At 51.3% G+C, this 10,542-nt stretch overlaps 1 protein-coding gene across 1 annotated transcript; it reads left to right on the top strand.

Moving 5' to 3' along the window:
- The first annotated feature begins 212 nt into the window (after positions 1–212).
- On the top strand, positions 213–6,481 carry PDZK1IP1 (PDZK1 interacting protein 1). The gene is made up of 4 exons (XM_054384586.1): positions 213–285; positions 3,854–3,962; positions 5,778–5,876; positions 6,409–6,481. Exons 1-4 carry the CDS (start codon positions 213–215, stop codon positions 6,479–6,481), a joined length of 354 nt encoding a protein of 117 aa, XP_054240561.1.
- The last annotated feature ends 4,061 nt before the right edge of the window (positions 6,482–10,542 follow it).

Genomic DNA, 10,542 nt, shown 5'->3' with positions numbered 1-10,542 from the left:
AAAAAAAAAGAGGCGCCTTCTTCCACCCCTTCCCGCAGCAGGATTTGAATAACCAGGTGTGAGCATCAGCCTCCCTCGTTAATGCGTTTGATAATTGACCAAGCGCTCATTCCTGCGGGAGGGCGGCGTGCCCAGGCGCAGCGTCCTGCGAGGAGGGGCCCCGCTCGGCTGCTCCTCCGCACCCCGAGAGCCTGCGGGCCCTGCCTGCCGCCATGCCTGCCCACTGCCTCCTCTTCCTCCTCCTGGGACTGCTCCTGGCGCCGGAGCCTGCCTGCTGCCAGGAAGGTAAGTGACTTCCCGGGGAAACTGAGGCGGGGAGGGGGGGGGGGGGCGGGCAGGAAGGTGCGCTGAGACCCAGGCAGGCAGGATCTGCTCAGCGGGGTGGCTTGGGGAACAACGGACAACTGTGAAAGAGCCTTTTGGGAAGAGAAAAAAATCCCAGCTTCTGCCTAAGCTCCAGTCCCAGCTTCACATCAGTGGGAGATGGGGATGGGTGGGTACCCAGTGAGCTGGGAGGTCTTGCTGGAGCCAGAGCATGGAGACCTTCTACCTGTTTTGCTGTAGACTGAAACTGCTGTCCGAGGATATCTTCCCTACTTACATGGGGATAAAGTAGTTGTCATTCTCCTCTGGCAGGACTGTGCACTGAGATGAGTAATCTTTTCTTAAAGGCTTGTTTTGTTGTTTTGGTTTGGTTTGGTTTTTTTTTAATCTTTCCTTCTTCTCTCTCATCCCTCCATGAGTGTTATGTTGGGTTGTTCCCTGAACTCCCAGGTTTTCCTGTTAATCTGTAATTTTGATCATTGCTGGGGTGAGAGAGCAAATATTTTTTTCCTGCAGATTGCCCTCCCGTCCCCTTCCTGAAGACTTAACAGAGAAACTTCCTATGGCTAGCACATTATTTTTAGGAAATTCGTGGAAGGACTTGTCTAATGCTAGAAATAATGAGGAGTAATTAAAACTCATCTGATGCTGCCAAAGTCCTGGAAAATTCCCTCCCCTTTTCTCCTTCTGATGCCCTAGCCCTGACCGCTCTTCCTGTATTTGTTTACCAACTTGTTGAGGATTTAACAGTCTGGGGTCTCTACTGTCAGCAGGATTGAAAGTTTTGCTGTTGCCTGAGGGAAAAAAAAAAAAAAAAAAAAAAGAAAAAAGGCAGCCTTTAATGGGAATTCAGAGCCTGGCACAGCCTCCTCAGAGAGGAGAAAAGACAGGGGCCAGCCAGTGCTTTCCAAGCATTCAGGGAAGATATATCAAAAGGTAGGTCTGTGTCTTCAAACCAGGCATTGAATATGGGAGGTAAAAACTCATCACTGCCATGGGGTGAAATGGAAAGGACATGGTAGAACCCGAAGGCCATGCTGTTCCAGGAGGGACATCCGTCGTAGAGCATTTTTCCAGAAATACAGTCCCACTTCCTCAGGTGAGACTCATATTTTTTGGCCATCCATCCTGGCAGGGCAGCAAGGCGTGCTCCAGTGGGGCGTCAGCCAGGTAGTGACCCCATGGCTGCCATCTACATACTCATTCCATGAGAAGATGCTATCAAGGTCCTGCCTTCACCTGGTTCCCATTCCTCCTTTCTTATGCCCATGTGCCCACATGGGCTTTTCAGCCCAATGTGGAGGCAGTTGTCATTCTCCCTGCCATCCTCATCTCCCCTTGCAGTCAGGTTTTACATGGTCTTTCAAAGCCTGATCTGCTTGATTTTAGTCTGATTTTTTTGGTTTTGTCTTTGGATGCTTTGAAAGCTGGTGAAAACTTCTGTCTGAGTGAAGTTTCTCTTCTGAAAATATGCAGTACCTCCTGAGCATGGCTGCTTGGAGGAGGTTTCCTACCACTTATCTTCTCACCTCCTTTACTTGAAGGTCACAAGATGCAAATTTGGCAATTTCAGTCATTGCTGACTTCATTCCCTGGTTGACCTTGAACTCCCTTAACCCCAGCAGAAACTTCACTGAAGGCTGGATCTGACTAGGCTTAGGCTGGAAACCCTGGCCTCTGCAGGAAAAATAAACCACAGCTATTAAATAATTGTGGCTGAGATAATAGCCAAGGGCAGAGTGAGGAAGCAAAGCAGCCAAAGCTCAGCCTGGAGGCAGTAAGTGTGTTCAGGGCTGCACCCATAGGAGTGGTGGGCATCATGGGCAAGAGGTGATCAAGCTCTGCTCTTCTTTGCTGCCAACACACCCCCAGTAGCCACTCCCCCCCAAGAAATCTGCTGATAGGATGGGATCTCAGCTGAAACACACTGATACAAGAGGGAATTTCCGCCTGAATTCCTCCTTCTTGAGTTTTGGCCACAGAACTTGCAGTAAACACGGAAAGTGTCTCTGGAGGGGTGGGGTGGGGGGAAGGCATTGTTCAGGGCTGGTCTCCCAGCTGCTCACCCAGGAGTGCCACTGCCTTCCAGAACGGCACAGGCAGTCAATCAGTTGGCCAGGTTGACTTCATTTGCAGGAGGGAAAAGGAGTAGCTTTGTTTTGTTTTAAAATAAAAGCCTCTTGCAGTAAGGCTTCAAGGAGCTTGTAGGTCTTACCAAAGGACAGTTCCCTATCCCAAAATCAGAATGAGGAGGGGAGGGCTGTCAGCAGTGGAGCCAGCGTGGCTCTGGATGAGGTGTTTGCATATGCAGAGCACAAATCCCATCTTCATTGCTGCTAGTGAAGATTGTTTCCTGTTGATAGCAGAGATTTGTCTCATGAGAGAGATGAAGTGCATAAAGATCCCAAGTCAGACCAAAGTACCATCCTGGGCAGCTTGGACTCATGGGGTATCGGTGCCAGGGGCTGAGTCTGAGTGATCCAAGGCTGGTGCTGAGGCTGGTAGTGAGCATCCTCCACCTAGCCCATCTCCCCACACACAGAGGCCTCATCTATGTGCAAGGGTTGGTGTTTCCATCACCAGAAGGAGAAAAAGCTGTGCTTGAATGAACAGTAATTTAATCCCAAATGGATATGTCTGTGTGGATAAGGTCTCCTTTTGTGCTGGTGTTACAACACTTAAGGATGGGTTTGACTACTTCTGAAGCTCCGTTGCCCACAAGCTGATGGGAGATGAGGAGCAGCTGTCCTAGAAAGGGCTGAAATGAGGTTTCCTCTTCTCATCCCCCTCCTTGAGTTCCTTTTGAATCCAGGATGCATCCCACAGCCTTCCCACCTGTGTCTGGATCACTGCTTAGGGCTGTCCCACCCTGGGAGTGGGAGGGCTGGGGATGCTGTGGCCAGCTCCAAGCCACCCACCACTGTTCCCCTCACTGCCTGGCCCCCTGCCAGCCCTGCCTGGCCTTTGCGCTGAGGGCTGTTGCTCTGAAAGCTTTAGACTTCAATTTCCCGTCATAAATCAGTTTGCTGCTCTGGAGACTTCTTGAATGGTGCATTTTACTGAAATCCACACCAGCAACTGTTTGCTGTGAGAGGCACAAATGAATTTTACACTCTCCTTGTCACGGGATCCTTGTTTTACTGAGCAATGTTTGGAAAATCACCTGAGAACAATGTCTGTGGCATCTGGGGATGGAAAATAAACAGTTTGTTGAAACACCTCTGCCTTCTTTCCCTGTCAAACATCCTCCCTCCCTGTATGACCCCCAGCCCTTTGCCCCCCATCCCAGAGTCACCTGCACACATGTATGCACACACAGGACCCCCAAAGCTGAAAAGCACCGTGCTCCTTATGGAAATGCAAGCAAAACTTCTGTTATTTGCACTTCATTTCATTGCTGTCACCCACACTGTGCCTGGATTTGCAGCACCAAGCTCTTGGCTGGATCTTGCTGAAGCTGGATGGGAGAAGCTTGGCAGATAAAGCCTGAGGATGTATTTCTAACATCTGTTCTCTTTTCTTTCTGCAGCCCGGGGCAGGCTCCAGCCATGGTCACAGGGTGTCATTGCAGTGGTTGTGTTTCTAGTCCTGGTGGCTATTGTTTTTGTGGTCAACAGGTTTTGGTGTAAGAAGAAAGTGTAAGTGTGGGAGCCCTGGGGGTTGCTTCATGTTGGGTTTAGCTGCCTCTGTGCAGGTCACTTCCATCTGCCTCTGTCCCCATGCCAGGGCTTGGAACACTGTGATCCCTGTGCTGGGAGATGGGTAGGGAGAGCAAAGATTCCCTGTTCTGATCTTCCTGTCCTCTTCTCCCTGTCTTAGTCTTTGCTCCCTGTTACTTATTTGCCAGGTGTAAGCTTGCACCATCCATGCTGTCATGAGAAAGCTCTGCACTGGGGATTGGAGAGCTGCAGCATTGCTGCTGGTTTACATGGGCACATGCCTCGGGGGGCTGGCCTGAGCCTGGTATCCTATGGATTTGGGGGTGCAGTTCCCAGGTGCTTTACATTTGTGGTTCAACAAACCCCAAACAGCTTCATTTGCAAAGCAGACTCAGATCATCAGGAGGTACTGGAAAGAGCAGGGGGAAGAGAGAGGTAGCCAAGATGTGGCAGTACTCTCCACCTGAAGCCCATGGCACAGGCAAAAAAAGTTGCCTTATTTGTCAGGAAAAGGCTCTGTGGGACCAGTTACCTCTTGCCCACTGCCACCAAGCAAAGCCACAGGCTGCTACTCCTGCTCAGCTGACCCAGGCTCACTGACTAAGCCTCAGTAACTTGTTCTTGAACCTGGGCCCAAAGTCAGCCGGGGATGACGATCTAAAGTGCACTGTAGCCTGGCTCCTGGTTCCTTTGCCCCGGCAAGGGCGTTTTCGGCTTTGCACCCAAAGGTGCTTAAGTCCCCTTGTCTCTGCACATCCCTGAGGCCTCTCCAGGCTGAGGAGGCAGGGACTTGGGGTGTAGTCTCATGCTCAGCAGATTGGCATTGAATTTGTAACTGCTGTCTTTGTCTCCCAAAGGGAAACCTTTGCCCTCAAACTGCGGGAGGCAGCAATGGTGTTTCCCACCTGTGCCTGTGTCTGGCTGCCTCTTCCCAGTCCAGAGGTAGAGGATGCTAAGAAGGGCTTGAGAAGGAATGGAGGCTTGTTTTAATTAATCTGGCCTCTGTTCAGAAGAGTAGCAGTGAGGTTCAGCAGCCTGGCATACTGCCAGCCTTGCACTGTCACTGTGACAGCAGTTATCAGCTCAAGATATTGGCTCCTTGGAAAAACCTCTGAAATTGCCCTTGGGTGAGCACTGGAGGAGGCAGGGTGGACTTACACCCACCCTCCACAGCTTAAATCCCCCTAGCACCATTTGATCTGCAGGCTTGCTCCAGAGATGATCTTTTAGACTTCAGTTGAGGTGGAACACCTGGTCCCTGCCTCATGGTCGCTTTTGTGAGCGATCCAGTGTCCCATCTGAGAGAAAGCAGCTCAGCTTTGCAGGTGTGGACGTGCAGGTGCACTCCCCTCCTGAGCCAGGGCTGCAGCACCAGCAGTGCCTCAGTGCTTTTTCTTGGTGTCTGTTGGGACCCATAAGGGACTATTTTGCAACAGATTACACAGAAGAAGACTGGAAAAACCAGTTAGTGGGACAAAACAATGCTATGTGTTGAAAAATGAGTCTTGCTGGCTGCCAGCCTAGCACTGGCAGTACCAGCTGCAGACAGGGGTTGGCACTTGGCATCCAAGCATAGCCACTGCGAACTCCCCATGAGGGTGCCTTTCTGTGTCCTGGGTTGGGAAGGGGGCTGGGATGGGTGTCCAAAGCTAGGATCACATAGGCAGGTCCCTTGTTGTCTCTCTGCAGTGTTGTAACAGTCCCTTCTTCTCTACCATCACCAGTGCAAGCTGCTCCCAGTGCAACACAGCCCCTCTGCTGGTCTGTCTCAACTCTTCTCCTCTTCTCCTCCAGGGAAAATGCTGAGACAGTGGTGAGTGTTGAGGACAAGCCTGAGACTGTCATGTCCAATGGCCACGAAGGGAGATACTTAAGTTCTGCAGCTGATTTCAGGTGAGGGACTTGCTCACATCTCCTCCCTGTGGCTCCCAAGCTCTATTCCATCCCCATGGGGACAGCTCAAACACAAAGTTCTCCCACTCAGGGGTTTCACATGTTCCATGCACCTGCCTTTGGGGCTTTTATCCTCTCCAGGGGCTAAGATGATGGTGAGGGAACATCCCCTTCTCCCTGGTGTCTCCCCATTACAGCAGCTGAGCCCCATGGTCCACCCACCACCTTTCAGCCTGCTACACCACATTTTTCCTACACTACATCACATCTTTTAAACAGAGGATACCACCAAAAGTGGCTGTAGGTCACCACACAGATGCTGAATGTCAAAACAGTCCTTACTAGAAATTAGAGCAATTCCTACCCCACACTTGGCTCTCCTCCTGGCAAGGGGAACCCTTCCCTCCCCACCTCACACTTTGCTCAATGCATGGCAAGCACCAGCAGGGTCAGGCCCCCAGTGGTGAATGTGGGGAGGCTCATCTTGCTGGAGGTGAGCTCACTGCTGTGCTTCTCTCTCTTTTTTTTGCAGGTCCAAAGAGAACCAGCATGCCTATGAGAACACCCTGGAGCCCGAGGAGAAGGTGATCACCACGGCCATGTAGCAGAGGCCCTGGCTGGCTGCCCTCCTTCCTCCTCTCACTTCCCTCTGTGGCAATGGGCATTTTCACATGGCCCTTCTGCACTGGCACCCCCTGTGTGCAGCAGCTCCCCAGTTTCTCCACAGCACCATCATCTCCTGATCTTTTCCCTTCCCACCTGTGGAATGTGCTCTTCTGCCTCGGGAGCTGGAATCTATATGTGGGTATTGGCCCCCAGGAGAGGTCCAGGGGTGCCACCTCTCCTATCCTATCCAACAGTCACCCCATCTGGCTGGTGAGATTGATGTCCCTGTTTCCAGGGGGGTGCTGACCTGCTCCAGAAATGGAAGAGTCCTCACTGAGTGCCTGGGACTTCCCTGCACCCTCTGAGGAGCTGCTAATGGAAACCCCACTCTCTTCTCCCCATTTCACCCTCCTTTTTATGACCTGCACCATGCATTTTAATGTCAGAACAAACCTTCTCCCCTGTATATATCTCCCCTGTGAGCAATAAAGAGAATTGTTGCCCACATGACAGCAAAGAGAATCGTTCTGCTAATAACCCAAAGGACTTTCCTGGCATCTCCCAGCCTTCAGGCAGTGGAAGGTGGTGTAAGAGTGAGGAGGGTGCTTAGACTGAGATATGAACCTGTTGGAGCAGGTTGAGAGGAGGGCCACAGAAATGATCAGATGATTGGAACACCTGTGAAGAAAGGTTGAGAGAGTTTGGCTTACTCAGCCTGGAGAAGAGAAGGCTCTGGGAAGACCTTATGTAGTGGCCTTTCAATACTTAAAGAATACTTACAAGAAAGATGGGGGTGATCTTTTTAACCAGACCTGTTCCAACAGGACAAGGGGTGATGGTTTAAAGCTATGAGAGGGGAGATTTAGACTAGAAGAAATTTTTTACAGTGAGAGGGGTGAAACACTGGAACATGTTGCCCAGAGGGGTGGTAGAAGCCCCACCACAGAATCACAGAATGTTAGGGGTTAGAAGGGACTTCAAAAGATCATCCAGTCCAACCCCAGTGCCAGAGCAGGATCACCTAGAATAGGTCACACAGGAATGCATCCAGGCAGGTTCTGAATGTCTCCAGAGACAGAGATTCCACAACCTGTCTGGGCAGCCTGTTCCAGGGCTCTGTCACCTTCACAGGGGAAAGGTTTTTCTTTATGTTCACGTGGCACCTTGTGTGCTCTAGCTTGCACCTGTTGCCCCTCATCCTATCATTGGCCATCAGTGAGAAGAGCCTGGCTCTGGAAACATTCAAGGTCAGGTTAGATGGGACTCTGTGCAACCTGATCTAATCGAAGATGTCTCTGCTCCCTGCAGTAGGGTTGAACTAGGTAATCTCTAAAGGACACTTCCAACCCAAACCCTTCTATTATTCTGTGATCTCCCCAGTGATCCCTTCTGGGTAGGACCCATCTCGGCCAAGAGTACTTTTGTGTGTGTTTTCGTGGCAGCAGGGAAGAGAAAACATTGAGCTGTTTTTTTCCTCAGCATTTGGACCACCCCAGAGCCACACAGGGCTGTATGTGGAAGCGAGCATCGTTCCCCTGCGTTTGCCAGGAGGGGAGCCTGAGGCAAGGCACCAACCCAACACCTCCCAGCACAGCTTAACCAGTAAAAGGCAGTGCTCTACTGGCCACAGCCAGCGGGAGAGCATTCCCAAGGCTGGAGACTGTGAATGCCAATTACTTCCCAGAGTTGCCAGGATGTGAGTGGACAGTGCTGGGTCTTCTCAGGGCAGCTGGCCAGGGTGCAACCTGCTCCTGCCAGGCTGTTCATTAACCACTCCATTTTCTGCTGTGGTGTGGATAGCGCTGGGTACACCACAGGAGCAGCCATGGGTGCTGCCAAACCACAGCATTTACAGATAAAAAAAAAGAGAGACCTGTAAAACCTTGGCCTTCCCTGGGATGGCTGTTGTATAAGTGGTGTGCAGAGTCCTCCCCTTGACCAGTGAGGAAAGAGTTAAGAGTCAAGAGCAGCCCAGGGGCTGCAAGTGGAGCAGGACTGTGAGGGATGGGATGAAGGGTTTATAAGAAGGGGCATATTTGGCAGCCACTGGGTTTGGAAGGACTGAGGGGATTTTGGGGCTCTGTTTTGCTTAGGTCTGTGTAAATGCAAAGAGAAGGAGGTGTTGGGATGACAAGTAAGGTGCCTGAGCCATCTCTTGCTTCCTGTTGAGCATCAAAGCAAGGGAAAATAGACCTGCTATGAAGGACTTGGATCTGGGAGGAGCCCTGGTCTCTGCTCAGGAGGTCCTTTGGAGGCCCATTTGCAGGCAGCAATGCCAGAAACAGGCAAGGAGGTGTTTGGGCTGAAGCTACCTCTTTGCCTTTCACTAGCAGAGCTCCTGCTCTGTTTTTCAACCTTGACCAAGCTTTCCCACTGCATGAGCTGTCCCCTTCTCCTCTGTGCTTGCCAGTGACCTTAAAAGCTCTTAGCTTTTCCTGGAGAAGGTGCTGCCCAGGCTTTTTCCCCAGGCAGGGGCTTGCAAAACACTCTGTTTTCAAAAACCACCAAAACCTGCTGGATAGCCCCTAAAGCAAAGCTGTAACAGTCCTGCTGGGGAGCTCAGCTGAAAACAGGCTACTTCCCACTGCTGGCAACCCTCCTGGGTAGAGCTGAAGTCTGGAGCTGTGTCCTGGTGCTGCTGCAAGCTGCTGTCATGCTTCTTCCAGGTGAAACTCAGCGGCCTTAGTGGGTGATGACCCAAAAATTCAGGTTTGGAAGTAAAACAGGAGCCTCCCAGTAACAGACCTACCCTGAAAGGCGTGGAGACAAAGGTTTTGAAAATACCCTCAAGACATCTTTGAGAGATCACAGCTCTGGCTGAGAGACTGAATGGGGGTGGAAGAAAGCAGGCAGAAGGGTTGGAGGGGTCAAGCCTCTGGGTGCAGAGGCATGACAGCTGCCATCCCCAGCATCAAGGCAGAGCTGTTTCCATCTACCACCTTTCCTTGGGCAGCCAGAGGTCGAGCAAGCGCCAAGTCTGTGTCCTGGCCCTCTGCACTCATGCCCCTGATGGGTGCTGCTCCCCTGGCTTTTCTCTCACAGGTGCCAGACCTCAGGCTGGTTTGGAAAAAAACAGGCTCCCTGGAGCTGAGCAGTAATGCTTCGCTCAGCAGGGTTTAAGGAGGATTAGTCATTGCCAGCTTCTGCCTTGTCAGCACTCGGGCTGGGGGCTGGAGGTGTGGTGAGAGTAGGTGAGGGGACCCATGGACCCATTAATTTTTACCTCCCTGTTGCAAAAGGAGTTAGAAATGACATCCTTATAATGAGTAACAGCAGGAGTTTATTCCCTGCCCTGTGCACACCCTGATAAACACCTGAGTCATTCCCCCAGCACTGCCTGGGTTTGGACTGCCTGGGTCTCTTCCCCATGGATCCCTCCTGCAGTGGTAGCTCCAAGCAAGCAGAGGGATGGGGCTTTGCTGCTGCACATTTTTAGCTAACCTAGGAACCTTGATGCTTGGTCTTATGCCAGCAAGTTCCCCTTCAGAGTTCACTATCCTGAGGAAAACATCTTTTGCAAGAGCCACAGTGTCAGCTCCCCAGTGGGAGCTCACCTCTGCACAGCTCGGTGATGTCATCCTGCCTCAGTTTCCCTTGTCCATCAAGCATAACTCAAGGCTGGCTGAGCACAGCGAGCTGCCTTCCTGTGAGCTGTGCAGCCAGCTCGTGGCTGCTTCTTGGTGTGATCCTAAAAAAGAACAAAAGGGAGCGAGCATAACTGAAATTTATTGTTGGAAAATCTTAATTAGATTTTAAGCCCCAAAGGGAGAGAAGTGAGGTATTATCTGGCACAGCTAATGAGTGTTAAGGGTCCATTGTTATATTTCTTGTTTACCTTTCTGTGCTGGCTGATACGGCCTGGATCCTCGCCTGTGCTGCCATAATTAGGATATCTCATCTCTTGCTGATAGGGTCGGGGATGCTCTTTAAAGCACAATGATGTCTCATCCCTCCCTAGCAGGATGAGTGTGATCAGGAGGACAACTTCTGTCATACCAGTACTCACAGCCACCATGCTGCTCCTGTGAACTGGGGGATACCCTCCAGAGCCAGGGCTGTA

This window comes from Indicator indicator, chromosome 10 (assembly GCF_027791375.1).
Source record: "Indicator indicator isolate 239-I01 chromosome 10, UM_Iind_1.1, whole genome shotgun sequence".
Classification (NCBI taxonomy): Eukaryota; Metazoa; Chordata; class Aves; order Piciformes; family Indicatoridae; genus Indicator; species Indicator indicator.
Note: the sequence above shows the minus strand (reverse complement) of the source record. Positions and strands in the feature narration are given on the sequence as shown.

What these genes read in the sequence shown, in the direction of transcription:
- PDZK1IP1 (XM_054384586.1), top strand. Translation starts at nt 213, where the DNA reads ATGCCTGCCCACTGCCTCCTCTTCCTCCTCCTGGGACTGCTCCTGGCG. An exon ending in GCCTGCCTGCTGCCAGGAAG is followed by an intron (nt 286 to 3,853) that starts GTAAGTGACTTC and finishes TTCTTTCTGCAG; the next exon opens with CCCGGGGCAGGCTCCAGCCA. An exon ending in TTTTGGTGTAAGAAGAAAGT is followed by an intron (nt 3,963 to 5,777) that starts GTAAGTGTGGGA and finishes CTTCTCCTCCAG; the next exon opens with GGAAAATGCTGAGACAGTGG.